A 16,455-nucleotide genomic window follows, 5' to 3' on the forward strand; every position below is an offset into this window, starting at 1 on the left:
TATCAGCTCTTCAACTGTGGCTTCACGTCAGCTTGAGGCTTCACTTCTGGGAGATTTTTTCACCTTGTCCTCGTATGGAGGAGCCTGGATGTAGGAGAAGCGGGATGTTTCCAAAGGCCTCCCTCCACTGTGTCAGTTCCTAAAGCATAGGCTATCTCCTTTTCTCCTTGGTCCTCTGGGGCTTGCAAGTTTATAGAGCCCTTTGCAGCCCTTCATCTGCAGGATTTTGGGCACAGAATCCTCCCCGACCCCAGAAGCTTTGTAACAAAACCCTTCAATGAGAGCACCTGTAAAATGGATGGTGTAGCTTCACAGGCTGAAAGGAGGGGAGCCCTAGAGACATTCCCAAGGCTTGGCGTTGCTCCAGTGGTCTCATTGCCCCACTTGAGGAGAGGGCCGAGCTGGGGCCCGTGGAGCTGTTACTGAGCCTGCCCTCTCTCGTGTCTGACTTCTGCCTTGAGCTGGCAGATACCTGCCAGTCCTCAGGCCAGCACAGCTCTCTTGCCAATTGCATTTTGTAGTTGGGGAGCGGAAACCACATTCAGAAGGGGGCTGTGTGGCTCAAGAATTATGGTCTGGCCATTCTTGGCGTAAGTTGCTGCAGAATGAAAAAGTAAAGGATGCTATTATTCACAGAGACCATCCAGCTGGGTTATTTATGTAGACTGTGTAAGACCCTTATCTTTTCTCAGCAGTCATTGCAACTCTTAAGAGCCTTACAGATGAAGGCATTCAAAGGTTGAGAATCCTTCATCTTTGCGTTGTGGTGTTGCTCCCCTCAACCCCAGAAAGCTACTGGATGGGAGCTGCTGTGTGCTGTCAACGTGGAGGTAGATTAGGAGTTTGCATAAGACGTTTATTAAAGTGTGAATCCCAGTATCATGGTGAATTAACCTCATTAATCAGTGTTTACTGGTGCTAACAACATCCCAGCTTCCACTTATCTAGCAAATTAACAGTGTATTTTCTTGGTCAGCCAAGATAAGACTGCTGTGGGAAAGACATACCCTAGCCCGAGAGGCAGAAACCCTTTCTGGCCATGTAGATAGAGACGCCTGTGTCACCCATGGAGGATTGGGTTAGATAAGAAGGATGAAAGCAGCACAAACTGCACAACTTCACAGAAAACTCAAAAGCAAGGGGCCCAGCTGGGTATGTGTCACAGAGTGTTGTCTGATGGTTTTTCAGTGAGCTCAGGCACCTGAGAGCTGTAGAGACAGGATGGATTAAAGGAACCTTGCCCTGCCCCAAACAGGTAAGGACTTAACGCAGGGCAGCTGCTAGGTGCCCGGGAGATGCAATTACATGTAACAGGCTGATTCTCGCCTACTGCCAGTCAGAAGGGCTTGCCTGCTCCTGCACCATCACAAGCTATCGATGTCTATAGCCATGTGGAAAGCAGCCTCTGTTACCAGTGGTACATCTGCAGTGTGACTCTGTCCTCTCTGTAAATCAGACTGCTTGATGTGCTCTGTGCAGAATCTGTAACCAGAAACCTCTCTGTAATCTATATCCTTTCTGTTCTGCTTGTTCTGTGCACATTGTATTGGCGAGCTGATCTGTCTGTCTCTTACACAGCACTGTCCCACTGCTGCTTGAAAAATCTTTCTTTTCTAGAGCTACACCTAAACTGTAGGTACTAAACCCAGACACAGTGTCTGGGTGGACCACTGCATCTCATTCTTTAGATGTGGGCTATGTCAGTTTGAAAGGTTTTTTTTTTTTTATTCTAGTTACTGCTTCAGGATGTTAGGTGTAGTGAATTACAGCGGCTAGAAAGCACACGTGGCAGAAATCATCACTGTAAAATTTCAAGGCAAAGTGGAAGTGCTGCTCGGGTTTTCAACGCCTAATCTCCTTAGGCATAAAATAAATATCTCACCTATAACGTGAGAGGAACTCCGTGGGTTAATTACCACTGGATTTTTAGAGTGAATGGAATAGCTGAGCTGTTACAGGTTTATATTTTGCTGATTTTCACTTCCTCAGCTGCCCTCATTTTTTTCAGTCTATATGCTCAGTTAAACATTTGCTCCCAAGACGTTAAACGGCTGATGTTTTTTCACATACTTATAATGTGATGTCACATAGTTCAGTGAATTTCTACATGATTCCAAGAAAGCCGGGATGTCAGGCTAACCCCACAACATCTGCTGTGGTCCAGGGTAGTCATGTATGGTTGAACAATATGAATCCAATAGGGAAGTCATACTTTAACCCTTGGCCACCAGCTCTCATGGTATAGATAAATCCTACCCTTTCTGTATCATATTTACAATGCAAACTATTTTCTTTTCTGCCTCTATAGTTCCAGAGGGTGAAGAATTAATATGGCAGAGAATATGGCAATGTCAGCCTTAAACTTTTTAGCTTTTACTTTAATTGCACTCTCCAGTCCTCCCCAGAGAATTATTTTACAATATACAGTATGACTTCAAGTAACTCTTAAACTGTACTCCATTACTGGGTATTTCTTGGTGACCGCTGTTTTTTTTCCTTTGAACGTGACTGATGGTTTTGGGCACCCCATTTTTTTCGGCTATCCAACTTGAGAAATACTACCTAGCCTTATTTTTGTAATCTTGCAAGTGGTGTACATGTTAAAAACCCAGCTGGCAGTAAATTTAGACCGGTACTCTTACTTTCTGAAGTGCCAGTTATTCTGATGGATATTTTAAGTTTTCTTCCTAAATAGCTCCAACTAAAACATTTGTCTTTTGATATTATTGAGTCAATTGCAGTATTCTACAGACTGAAACTTTTTTTTTTCCCCCTACAGATAAAGGGATATTTATTATCCAAAGTGAAGACTCTAACTTGTGCATGAAAGTGGACACAGTTGGCCTTCTTCTGGAAGACTGCAGTCAACTCTCAAAAGACATGTTATGGAAATGGGTATCCAATCGCCGTCTTTTCAACATAGGCAGAAGTACCTGTCTAGGACTGAACATCAGTAGACCAGAACAGCCGTTAAGTATGCTTGAATGTGATTCAACTCAATACTCGTTATGGTGGAATTGTGATGGAAAAGCATTAGTTGGTGTGTCAGAGTACAAATTGGCCATTGAAAACAGCAATCGTATTGTGGCCAAAAAAAAATCCACTGACCAGTGGAAACAGTACATGTCCTATGATGAAGACCTTTGTGAACACCCATTTCAAGGTAAAAATAATATGTTGTCATAGAAATGTAGATGGGAAAAGTTTTCAAAAGTTCTTTTGAAGCAAAGTCAGGTGCTTATGATCCCTTCCAGCTGCTATTGTGGTTTGGGACCCAAATTTTGGTGTTTTATATGCAGTGGTTGAGGTGAGCATACCACACAATTGATTTTTTTCGTTATCGGTTGTATGGACCCAAAAAAGCACCAGTATCCTTGCAAACCAGGAAATGCTCATTTCAAATCCTCTATAAAATAAAACAGGGGAACTAAAGATTTGCCGTTGCCTGTCTGCAGCTTTCATTATCAGATAAACCCAAAAAGAGATAACGAAGGATTTGGAATTCCCGTCACTGAAAATCAGTCTGTGATCACAGTGTGCATGAACTGAATGTTTGCAACGTTCAGCACCTGGACTCTGAACGTGCCAAACTTGGGAGCAGAGATCAGGCTTTTGATTAATCCTGCTGTACAGCTAGCGAAGGCGTAGGAATGTATGTCAAGATCCAGGTCTGCAGACCTGAACAGTTTTCCAGGTATAAGGACTAAGATAAATCCTTTTACTACTAACTGCAACAGACAGACCGTACTTTGACCCCTTCCTCGGCATTTCTGTAGAAGGAAAGACTTAAAGTTTGCACAGTGCGTCTCAGACCGGAGCTGTTGATTCTCCCTGTTTGAACTGGGTGCAGATCTGGTCTCAGTGGTTTCCTCTGTAGCTGTAGCTGGGCTTGGCCTCTGCTCTCATCAAAGTTCTTCCTTTGGGACCTGTGATAACTGGGAAAGCACTATAGCATCCAACCTCTTCTTTAAAACCTAGTGGAGTTTATCATTAAGGCCAGATGGAAAATATTTAAATCCACAAAAAGTCTTACACATTTGCTATGTACGCATAGCGAGATGAAAGTAGACCTGGTTTAGCCCTAGTACTGCAACATCTGGGAGAAGATGATCAGCCTTAGGCAGGCGCTTCTAGCCTAGTTTCAGGACCAAAGGAATTAATTGCATTGGCAAAGTCTCTTTCACCTCCAATTTCTATTTTCCTTCTTCTACCTTAGCTTATGCACATGCAAATGCAAGCCAGCCTGTTAGTCCACCCCTTTGGGGGAGCATCTCTGCCTTCAAAGAAAAAAATGTATTTGACTGTGGTAAAAGGTCTATAGCTGTTGAATTTGATTTCTTGCCAGAACTGAGGTAATCCCTTGCACCTCTGTAGCGAGCAGCATGGTGGCGGGCAGACAGAGGAGCAATCCTGATTTATTTATTTATTTATTTATTTTACCAATGTTCTTTGTATCATCTGTTCATATCAGAAGGTTTTAAAGGGGATTTACAATGTGTAAACTGCTTCTTCATATGTGTGCAGCCAGCCATTAACTCTGGAAACCTCTAGGAACCTGGGTAGTATATACTGATTCTGTAGTTGAAGGACTTTGATCTTTAGACTATCAACATGGGATCTTTGACAAACAATTTCGTTCTAAGTGTGATTGTGGTTCTTTGACATTTTGTAGAGGCTCTGAGGTTGAGGAGACACTCATTGAGGTCAAGCTTTTACAGCTTTCAGTTGCATTAGATTCTCTCAATATTTCGGTGCTCAAAGTACAATAGGAAAATATTTTAAATACTTTATAAGGCATTAATTGGTTATGACAACAGATGTATGTAACATCAGTTCTTTAGCTAGATTATTATTCCCCATGGTGTAAAAACTTATTTTTGAACCTTTATTTAATATTTCTTTGTCTTTCACATTTCCTTTCCCATAGAATGACAAAGAGGATGGAAAAAACATTAGAAATCCACTTTATAAAGAGTGAGAGGAGCAGGGGCAATAATGCTAAATTGTTCATCTGTCATAGACTAACAAAAAATAAGTAGTTTGCATCCAAGCGTGTGCTGATTCTGCTAACTAATGTTTTATGTAGTTGTTCTGAAATGTAAGTGCAGATTTTATATGTTAATTGTTCAGGTTTTGGTTTGGTTTTTTTTCAGTTGTAGAAAGTTACGAGGATGTGCCTTATTTCATGGTGACAAATTTCATAAACTAATATTTCCAAATTCTGTTTGCTGAAGTTATGCTGCTCATACTTGTAATGCAGTATTATCAATTAAAAATTAAAATTAGAAAATAACTTTAGACATTTTATTTTTATCATTGCTGCTAAAAATGGGAATAATGAAATATGGGGGTGAAAAAATTTCTGTGGTCTGCATTCTTTTAATCTCTGCATTTTGTTTATTCCAGAAACATACACCTTGCTGGGAAATTCTTTTGGTTTCCCATGCATTTTTCCATTTAAATATAACAACAAGTGGTATTATGAGTGTACCAGAGATGGAAAGGAATTTGACTGGTGTGCCACAACAACTCACTATGAACAAGATGAAAAATGGGGGTTTTGCCCAAATGCTGGTAAGATGTTGCTTGTCTTCTCTCTCCCCCCAAGAGTATCCTTGTTCTTTATTAGTAATTCTAGGACGCACTCCATTTTGGATTACTTCCCTTCTATTAGAGGGGAATGTCTCTTTAGAAAATGCAAAAGAAGACTTTAGTGAATTTTATTATAATTTATCATGTTTGGCCTTTGGAGACCCAAGTCCTCATCCCAAAAGCAAAACTACAAGGGGTGAGCAAAAGGATGTTATTCTGCCCAGCCCATTCACCGTACCCTGCAGCTAAACTTCTCTCTCCTTTGTCCCAGTGATAGGGAGGGAGCTTCTCTGAAGCATGTAAAGTAAGGGTTGCTCTTGCAAAGTCACATTCTGCTTTTGACTGCATTACATCTCACACGTTCCCTTTTTTCTGTGCACTACTTGGACACATCTTGGGCCTAAAACACTCAGAAGCAATAGCTTTAAAAATACTTGCACTCAGGAGGATTTTGGGTGTATAATCTTCATGAATATTCCAGCTTCTTGTGTAAATAAGCAAAATAGCTTCTTCCATCAGCAGAAGTGGTTTGGAAGAGCCCTCCCTGCTCAAGCTGCATTTCAAATCTCTGTTCCAAAGCATCTTAAAACCAGCTGTAAGTGTGTCTTTGTAATGAGGATTTCTGGGCAACCGTTGTAATAGATGGTATTTTCAGCCTTGCTTATACCTTGTAATTATAGTAAGTTTATTCTCTTGAGTACAAGATAGAAGGAGATCCAGTGACTGCTCCTCCACAAGTTGGGTGAGGTGTTCATAGTTTGAATATTTCAACATTCAGCCTTAGGAACACACAATCAGCTGGTATACATTAAAACTGTTGGCTTTGTGAGAGCTGTGAAAATCATCACCAGCTGCAGACCAGCTCCTGAGTATTTTATGAACTGTATGAAATACAGAGCAGCATTTTATTCCGTTACTGTCATATTTCCATATGTTCTTTAACAAAGGAACATGAAAGGAGTTCATAATCGTGCTTCCATTGGGATGCTACTGTCATTAATTAATTGAATTGTTACAGGTGTTATATTTCTGATTAGTTTGTAGTCTTGGGCTGTTGGTGATGGGTCTGTTTCTGAGCAGAGAGCGGCTGTGACGTTTTTTGGAAGAAGAACCCCGACACGCACCTTTGCTACCAGTTCAACCTTGCGTCTGTGCTGACCTGGCGTGAGGCACGGGCTGCCTGTCAGCTGCAAGGAGGAGACCTGCTGAGTGTCACCGACCCTGAAGAGCAGAACTACATAAGTAACTTAAGCAGTGAGTAGACATTTCTCTGGGGACCTTGTAGGAAACCTGTAGTTCGATTTCTTCTTTAGCCGTGAAAAAGGGGTAGACTTTAGAGCTTGATACTCTGTGTGATACCTCTCCCATTGCTGCTTGCGAGGCTTCGTCAGATAACACACTTCAGTAGAGCTGTTTGAAAAAGCAAGGGTGAAGGTAAGTTACCACCTTAATAACCTGAGTACAGAGGTGGTGGTATGTGTTATGTGAAGGTGTAATTGTCTTAATTCTCCCTCCCCACAGAGACTCCCATTCATTCTTGCAGCTGTGGTTGTGGAGTGTGTTTGTTTTCTTTGGAGAATTATACAAATATTTGCCTTCTCTGCAATGTGCCCTGGTGTCCCTTTCTCCTGTTAAGTTTTCTTTGCAAGCTTGAATTCACCAAATGTGAATGACGAGAACGTTTCTCCAGACTTGAAGTAAATGTCCTGTATGGAAAAAATGCCAACTCTGTTTTCATAAATGGATAGTATTCCTTCTCTGATAAGCCTTTTGCTTTCCCCCATGCAGCAAGCATCTCAGACAAATTTTGCAGAGCCTTCTGACAGCATGGCTTTTGTGGGTATTTTAGTGTGCGTTGAGGGGACCGAGTGGAGGAGTGGATGGTAGAGCTGTGACGTGAAAGGCTGCCTCGGATTTCTTGCCCATTGCTACCCATTATTGCTGATTTTCAATTGCAGACTATAAGCTAACAGGAAGTTTTTAGAATTATTTCATTAGCTTTTTGATATGCCTGCAGGCTGTAAAGGGACTGAATGTTTTTTTGTTTACGGAAAGCTGAAACAGGCTAGTGTTTATGTAGCTGCTTGTTCTAGATTTAATTTCTAAGGTCATCAATGACTTCTACAGGAAGGGTTTGCAGGATGAATAGCTTTTGAAGGGTACAGACTTCTGAATTTATTCCTTTTCATCTCTGTGTTGATTAACAAAGTAATAGACTTTTTCTAAGGACAGAAAAAACAGCCTGAACTTTCTGGAGACTGATTTGAAGTTTTGTTTTATTCCTGTTGTACCAAGTCAGGACAGCGGACCTATACCTGTAGATATTTTAACACGTGGGGGAAGTGTGAAGTATTACTTTGTTTATTTTTTCTGTTTCAGGGCAGTTAAATGCCAGGGACGTGATGCTGTGGATGGGCCTGAATCGCCTGGAGGAAGATGCTGGCTGGCAGTGGTCAGATGGAGCACCGCTAGTGTTTGTGAACTGGAGAGCAAGTACTTGATGTTCCTCTTGGATATGTTATAGCAGTGTAATTATTGCTCTCTGTAACTGCAGCTTGATACAAGACTGGTGTTCCTACGCTGCGTTTGAAAAGTGAATCAAGTGAACAAGTGTACCTCTCTTTTTTTGTAGAAATATTTATTCATATTCATGAACTAAAAGCCCCTTCTAGGGACTTGGCATCAATTGAGATGGATCTGTTCAGAGCATTAATGATCTAGCCCTTTTGTCATTTACTTTTAAAGGTGTTTTTAAGATTCCAGTTGCACATTTGAAAGCTATGCTCTAGCTGGTTTCGTGGAGGAAAGGAGTTTCAATTTGTTTACATTAACATGCTATAATTAACATTAGCCCATTAGCATAAGCTTTGTGACTTGGTTTGCTACATTTTGAAGTCCGCCTTTTGAGGCGGATAGACACTAGAGCTTATTTCAGCCTCCCATCTGATAGCAGCAGCCAAGGAAGGATTGCCACACATGTATAAATCATGGTCAATGTTCAGCTGTCCATAGTACTGGTGTAACAGTACTAGAAGTTTGGGTGTGCAGGGATGTTTGTACCTTCATTCAATAAGATGCAGAGAGCCCTACAGCACTATTTGACAAGTAAGAACTGATTTTTTGTAATTTTATGCTTCTCAAAAATGTGTTTGCAGATGTCTCTGATAACCGTTTTAGAGAGAATCATTGTGCAGTGATTAATTCAAAACTGAAGTATGGCTGGCAAAGTTATTTATGTGAATCTGGATTGCCTTTTGTATGCAAAAAATATTTAAATGAGACAGAGCATGAAACATTGGGTAAGTCTCAATGCTACTATATCCTATTTGTGGGTGTGGAAGGAGAACAAGAGGAAGTCACTTGTATATAAAGTCAGCAGAACAGAGTCTTAGCTGGACTAAACATATGGATTTGCTAGTTCAAGTTGAATACAGATTACTTTAACTGATGTAGTAACACTTTTTTCTGTTTAAATGCAAACCTTGAAAACATGTTGAGAGTCTTAAAACTAACAAATAATTTTAATATGCATAGCATTTAATTGGTTCCTTACATGATCAGAGGCTTACAAAATGCTCATTCTCTTTATAGTACAATAGAGCCACACTTTTGAGTTTAAAAATAGGTTTTCACCTTCGAATGGAATTAACCAGTGGCCCACAGAGAAGAAAGTTGTATAAATGCAGTTCAAAATTTGAAGTTACTTTTATGGCATGCTGTACTTTTGATATACAAAAAAAGACCTGTACATATATTTTTTTAAAGTGTTTATATAATGAGTATAGGATATATAGTGCATAGAATGCCTCGGACTCCCATTCTGTGGGAAAGTTAAACTCAGAATTGAGTTTAGAACGTTAATTTTTGGTTTGATAAGAACAACTTACATAGGTTCAGCTTCTTCCTGATAACTTGAAAGAAAGTTTCCCTACTTGTTTCAGATAATGAGAAAGGATTTACCCAAACTTTTTGTAGGTAATACATCTGAAAAAGCTTTCGCTGACTTTGAATCAGGTTCAGAGGTAATACGGGAGTTACAATGTGTTTTAAACTGAAAAACAGATCCATTAGCGTGTTTGCACTAGTCCAGCAGCCCAAATGGTTGAATCATAAAATAAAGTGGGAGAAATTTCAGTTTGCTTGGTAGGTGACGTTCCATAGAGCATGTGTTTTGGCCTCCTTAAGTCATCTTGGACGACGCTGTTTTCAGCATTTAAAGATAAAAAAATAGCTCTGTGTTATAAACATAGCATAACCTTGGCAATTCTATCTAATATACACAAACTTTGTATGCTTAATTAAAAGATACGTGGAAGTATTATGCCACTCGTTGTGATGCTGGCTGGTACCCACACAATCGCAACTGCTACAGACTTCATAAAGAGGAGAAGAGCTGGAACGATGCTTTTATCTCATGCCAAAGTGACAACAGCGGGCTCATTAGTATATCCTCCATGGCAGATGCAGAGCTGCTCCTTAACTTGCTTGAAAGTGGTGAGTTTTGGGAGTTAGTTTAAAGTGCGCAATGTTTCTTGAAGTGTTTTGTGATGCTCTTTTGTGCAGCCCTTTAACATTGTTAGCCACTTCAGCTGTATATTACATGGCATACCCAAATGATGTTTACAAAAAAAGAAAGCATGGTGCATGCTCCTTCCAGGAGTCTTAAAAATGTATAGCATCACCTTCTCCAATAACCATACTTAAAACAAAGAAGTGAATCAACAAAGTAAACATAGTGAGGACACAGTAAATACAGTAGCTTTTGTTCTTTCCTGTTCTTGGCTGGTTCCTTGCAAACTGTTGCAAAATATTGAGTCATCATCCTTATGCAAGAATTGTGCTTAGAAGCAACCATTCAGAGTATCTTTTGCTTTCAAGGTGGCCTTGTCCATGCTGCAAAGTTGCTGCTGCTGCTGCTAGTATGTTGACAGAGTCCCCTTTGATGGCAGCAGGGTGTATCAAAGGAGTTCTACTAGTCCACGTTGTCCTAAGAGGCAGCATAATTACACAGGGAACTTAATGAACAAAAGCTCTTTGGTGCAGCGATGCCAAGACTTTTGTTGTCATAACAGCAGCAAAGAGAATATTTTGTGCCTCCAGCTGACACCAGTGTGCTGGCAGAGCTGCACAGTTTGGCCATGAGTTTAAGCTTCCCAGAGCTGGGGCACAGTGATGTGTTTTATCAACTCTGTCCCATCAGCTGTGGTTGCAGGATGGTGTGATACACTGGATTTACTGGACATCATCTCCCATTATCATCCCTTTTGCGACCCATCCTCTCTGCTGTCCTGTCTGTCTTTCTCTTAGGAGATTAACCGCTGTATCATCATCTTCACCTCTATTAACTCTCTCCACAGATACCAAATACCATAATTTGCAGAGATGCTGTAATGGATAGATGTAATTGTTCTCAGCTTGTATTCAGCTTCAAAGTCTGCTGCTTCTATTTCAGACCTGCTTCAGGCTTCTTCTCAGGAGGAGGGCTTAACATACCTGAAAGCCTGTCTGCTTTTTCTGGCTGTAGTAGCTGGTCAAGTAAGACAGGTCCAGTAAGACATTACATCAAACCGCAAACCTTGCCTTTCCTATGTTTGCCAGCCACTGTGGCTACAACCGTGCTGATGCTGGAACTTACAAACATCACTCAGAGAAGCCTAAAGCTGCGAGTGCCATGGAAGATTATAAGAAGAGATCTTTCTCTTCCATGTCAGGCTTTCTGCCCAGTGAACTTCAAAAAAGTGCATATGCTCTTGATTTGTATTTTTCAGGATTTCAAAGCATATTATTGTGTATGTTGATCTATTTTGGAAACAATTTAGTCTTCAAGGGTAGTAGAACATTATCTCATCAGTAAGGTTTCCTAAAGTTTATACAGCTTTTTTTTTTTCCTGAAAGAAGGTAATTCTTATGAAAATCCCATGAATAATTTTTAATGGTGGTGTTGATGTTGCAGGAACAACAAGCATTATTTCTTCACCATTAAAATCTGAACTCACTTATTCTTTTACAGAAAATGTAACTGAAACATGGATTGGGTTATACAGTAATAACACCCCCATTGTTTTTGAGTGGTCAGATAGCACCCCAGTAAAATTCTCTAACTGGCACAGCCAGGAACCTAACACCTTTCAAAGAACAGGACAACTCTGTGTTTCAGCACAAGGATCTGTAAGTTTCCTTTTCTTTTTGAAAGAATTAGGCAGACACTTTTATTTTAGCTCATAATAATTTATTTTCTCACTGTGTGTACTTTTTTAAACCTTGACCTGTAGTATGACTTTGGTTTTTGATTCCTGATATATTCATGTTGTGATAAATGCAATGTAGCCTTTAGAAACCAATGTATTTTGCAGCACTGATGCACAGAAAATTAATCATAGATTTTGAACTTATGTTCAATAAAAAAATGTTCTACTTAAAGGTAGCCAAATGGAAGAGAACAAATATGAGTAGGTATTTTGATAAAAACAAAACAATTTAAAATCCAAGTGTGTGTATCAATTTATGATGCATCAGTTCTGGTCTTGAAAGCTTCAAATTCAGTTTTGAAAAACTGTCAGCTGTGCCTATTTTATCTTGCTGTCAATATTTATAAATTTTACGCAGCATCTTTCAAAAACAGGTAGTAGTCTAGATCTACAGAAAATTATAGAAGTTGACAGCAGTAAGATTGACCCCAAATCAGTCAGGTGGTGTAAAACTGGGAGTGATGTTCAAATAACGCTGTGTCCTGTCTTATTGGTATTCATGGCACTGTCAATTTTTTCATAATTTGGTTATAAATTTACTTTACTTTTACAGTTAACAATACTTATATTCAGTAATACATGACTTACGTAAGTAGCACTATAATCCATTTTCTTTTTGTAAAGTATGTTCTGTCTAAGTGTGAAAACTGTATCAAAAAGAGTTTCTGTTGTCTCTCTAGTAGTGGGTCCAGGTTGTAATCATTAACTCATGGGAAAGCCAAGACAATTACAGTGACCTGGAAAAGTCGGTTCCCACTGGAAGTAGAAAATAGGACTTTGGTGAAATTGTGGGTTTTAGATACCCAAAACCATATTTTACTCAGTTTGCAAGTGTAAACAAACAAATGAAAATGTAAAATACAAAGGAAAAGGAGGTTCAAGATAAAATTCTTCAAGCATTATTTTTGGTACATGTCCAGTGTGTGTAGATGTCTGAAAATTGTATCATACAAACTTTGTAATATTTTGAGTAAGGACTGTTCAAATATAAAGATTAATCTTCTGAAGAACTATAATAGATAGGCAGAAAGTTCCTGTCTATGCTGAAGAGTAAGTGCTCTGGCATGGCCATAGTTGTTAGTCAATTAAGATGCATTACATCCCAGAGTGATTCAAAGAGACAAACCCTTTTGTATGATTGATTTGAAAAGTCCTGCTGACAGTGTTGATAGAAATAAATGGTCCATCGAAGGATAAATAAATGAATAGAGTGAGAAAAATTACTTAGTTTTACTGAAAAGTTAAAACAGGAGGGGGGACTGTAATCTAATGTGTGTATAGAAATGCATGAGAATATAAGTATGTACAGAATATACTTCTTTTTTTCCATTAGGAAGGACATTGGAAGGTTAAAAAATGTGAAGACAGATCTTTCTACATTTGCAAAAAAGCAGGGGAATTTAATAATGTCTCTCCTGAACTGGAATCAAGTTGTCCAGAGGTAAGGGGGTTTGTGGTTTTTGTTTGTTTTTAGAGACTTACTAATAAAATAGAATTATATAGGAAACCTCTAAATGTAGCTACGGAACATATGGATGTAAATAGATAATTTTAGTTTTTCTTGTTAATAAAGACATGCATGTTTTGCTAGGAAAAATCTCATTGTTTGCCTTAAAACTATATAAACTAAATTTTAATGTAAGATTAAAAGCTTTCCCAAGATGCCTTTCATGGCTTGTTGTGTTGTCAGCGGTTGTGACCCATGTTCCTATTTCTTTCTAGATCAAAAGTGAAAACCCTTTTGTCCACCATCTGTGCAAATAATGGCTGTTATATGATGCCTCATCCCACACATGGTTTTCATACATTGAAATGGAATGTCAGGGTGAAAAACAATCAGTTTCATTGACACAGAGAGTGAACTCTTCCACTCGTACATTAGCATTCCTTTTGCTTTCACACACAAATGGGAAGGAGCACAGCTATCTAAATAGGACATTGCAACAGGTTTTCAGGCTTTTAGGCTCTGCATTCTGGTAGTAAAAGGTAACATGTTAAAGTATGGGTTTATTTGCCATCAGGTCCTTTTCACAGTGTGAAAAGAGCAAACTTTTAGACTTTGTGTTTTATTCAAAACTCTGGGGAAGTTTTGTGAACCTCTTCCTCTATCGACAAAAATCTCTCTTCTCGAACTTGCTTTACTCTTCAGCTCATTGTTTTCCTTTTTTAATTTCCTGTCCTTTTTCTTGAGAAGTCAAGAAACACAACGAGTTCAGTTGAATTACAAGACGGTTGAAGCTGAACTCTTTGGAGTTGGGTGCCATCTTTCCCCAGACGTACAGTGGTCAGACCCAGCATTCTGGTCATACCGTTATGGAGGCAGAAGTTCCAGCTTAACATTTCCAGAAGTTTAGGGTAACGGCATTCGTTTCATTTGGACCAATGTATTTCATCACTCAAGAATTCTGTGTGTTATTAGTGTAAGAAAGGTTTGTCACAGTCCTGACCATGTGAAAAATGTGCAGAGCATCAAGACTTCCAGCTGTAGTCAGGAGCTTGACAGGATGTCAACTTCTGGTACCTCACAGGATCGAGACTCGAGATTGAGTCACTGGTAATAGGTAGTTTGGTCTGTTCGGGCAAACTTGCTACTTAGGATAAATTTCTGCTTGTTAATGTTTCATACCCTGTAAAGACATATGCTGAACCCTGTTATAGTCCCTTGGTTTTGATAGACCCTTTTCTTTCCAATGTGGAAAAAAAGTTACATTCATTTAATCAAAAGAAGTCAGTACTAAGCTTACTCAAAGCTGCATTTGATTTCAGACATTTTGTCTTGACACCTCACTTTCTTTTAACACTCAATGTATATGTTGTTGCTAGTTACAGGCCTGATTTTCCAGGACTAAGTCTTTATGTCATCCAGATTTACCTCCCCCCCCCCCCATTTTTCTGTTGCTGACCTACCTTAAATGTACAGAATATCTGTTGGCGTTTCTCACATTTGATCTTTTGCTTCGTTAACCTCGTACTGTTATTCATGTTGGATTGCTAGTAGATTCTCAGGGAGCTTTGGCCTCAGGCACAGTTGTTTGCTTTTCTAAAGCTTTATAGTCTTATGTGTTATTACTGAGCTTTCATCTCATGTTGGTTTTACAACTTATGCATCATATGAACTAGCCTTTAACATTTTCTGTGGTTCTGCTGATTGCAGTTTTTACAGTATGTCCATATCAAGTTACCAGAAACCTGAGCTCTTTTTTTCCTACACTTCTGTCATCCTAAGACATAAAAAGTGCTAAGCACTTTCTTCCTTTAGCAGGTCAACTATTCTTTTTTCCTAGTCAGCAGGCTATTACTGAGAATAAGTATTTTATTGCAAAGGTCAGATTCTCTGGGCAGTTTTCCCCAACACTGAAATAACAGTTTTAAGCATTTTCTTTCAACCAGCTTTTGAAACAGCTTGTGGAGCTGTCAGCTCCTTGATAATCGAGTTGGAGGTTTCTGTGTGCAGAACTGACTGTATTTGTACTGGTGACTTTCTCTGGTCCTCTACACTTTAGTTAGTGCATCAAAAGATAACAGTGTAGTACTAAATTGAGCATCTGTCTTTATGACTGTTGTAACAGGAGAGAATTGTACTTTTCAGAAGAGAATTGTACTTTTCAGAAGAGAATTGCTATTAAGGCTGCAAAACCTCGTAAAGAGCAGAAGGGCAGCTGCTCAGAATAAGGGTCCATCTGGCCTCATGTTCTGCCTCCCACAGGTGGCTGCAAGTGATGTTTGGGGAAGAGCAGGACAGGGCAAATACAGATAATACTTCCCCTGGTTTTTCCCTTGACCCCCAACCATTCAGGGGATTTCCTGAGCCTTTTAAGAGTTGTGTATCTAACAGCCCACATTGGGTATCCCCTCCAAGCACTCGTCTGGTTTCCCCTTGAACTCACGTGAACTCTTCGCATTCACAACATTACTTAGTGAGGACATCGATAAATCTACTACCCTTTGAATGAAAAAATGCCACCTGCTTTCCATGTTGAACCTTCCTCTTGCTAGCTTAGCTTTCTTTGTTGTCCTCAAGGTCTTGTACTGAAGTAGTCACCCACCTTCATGGCTCTCACCATTTTGTAGACCCGTGTCACACCCTCCCTAAGGCATCTGCTTTTTCCAGGCTGAAGTGTCCCAGCCTCCTCAGTTACTGCTTATGTGGAAGCAGCTCCATACATTTCATCATCCTTGATGCCCTTCTTTTCTAATATTCTTTTCTGAGATTGGAAGTCAGAACTCAAAAAAAGGGCAAAAAGTGAATTTAAAAGGACAGAGTAACCTTCTCTGTTCTTTCTCTCCTCACAGTTCTTAAGGTTCAATTTGACTTTTTGACTAAGCTGATGTTTCATGGATCTTAACTATCATAACCCCCAAATCTCATTCCCGCACAGGGAGAGTGAGGTAGCTGTCCCTCACTTCACACATGAAATGATTGGGGGGTGCAGGGGAGGTCCCCATGTGCATCACTTCATATTTATCCGTACAGAATGCCATCTGCCATTTTATTCACCAATTGTGCAGCCTTTTAAGTTTGGAATTTCTCAATCTGTGTTTGCCCCCAATGCAAGCTTACTGGCCTTCAGGTACTCCACAATTTTGTTATTTTTTCTTAAAGTAAAGATTAGCT

At 39.6% G+C, this 16,455-nt stretch overlaps 1 protein-coding gene across 3 annotated transcripts in view; it reads left to right on the forward strand.

The window, feature by feature from the left end:
* The first annotated feature begins 867 nt into the window (after window positions 1-867).
* PLA2R1 (phospholipase A2 receptor 1, 180kDa) overlaps window positions 868-16,455 on the forward strand; it is a 42,482-nt gene continuing 26,894 nt past the window's right edge. The window contains exons 1-9 of one of the 3 annotated variants that reach the window (XM_010567805.1): window positions 868-1,255; window positions 2,780-3,163; window positions 5,407-5,574; window positions 6,673-6,846; window positions 7,972-8,085; window positions 8,748-8,891; window positions 9,898-10,086; window positions 11,603-11,760; window positions 13,174-13,281. In XM_010567805.1, coding sequence (XP_010566107.1) covers window positions 2,824-3,163; window positions 5,407-5,574; window positions 6,673-6,846; window positions 7,972-8,085; window positions 8,748-8,891; window positions 9,898-10,086; window positions 11,603-11,760; window positions 13,174-13,281 — 1,395 coding nt within the window. In that variant the 5' untranslated portion in view covers window positions 868-1,255; window positions 2,780-2,823. Of the gene's footprint in view, window positions 1,256-2,779; window positions 3,164-5,406; window positions 5,575-6,672; window positions 7,340-7,971; window positions 8,892-9,897; window positions 10,087-11,602; window positions 11,761-13,173; window positions 13,282-16,455 lie in introns of those variants that run through there. The other 2 variants (XM_010567814.1, XM_010567825.1) reach the window with 2 other exon arrangements.

This window comes from Haliaeetus leucocephalus, unplaced genomic scaffold (genome assembly GCF_000737465.1).
Source record: "Haliaeetus leucocephalus isolate CR32 unplaced genomic scaffold, Haliaeetus_leucocephalus-4.0 Scaffold1, whole genome shotgun sequence".
Taxonomy (NCBI): Eukaryota; Metazoa; Chordata; class Aves; order Accipitriformes; family Accipitridae; genus Haliaeetus; species Haliaeetus leucocephalus.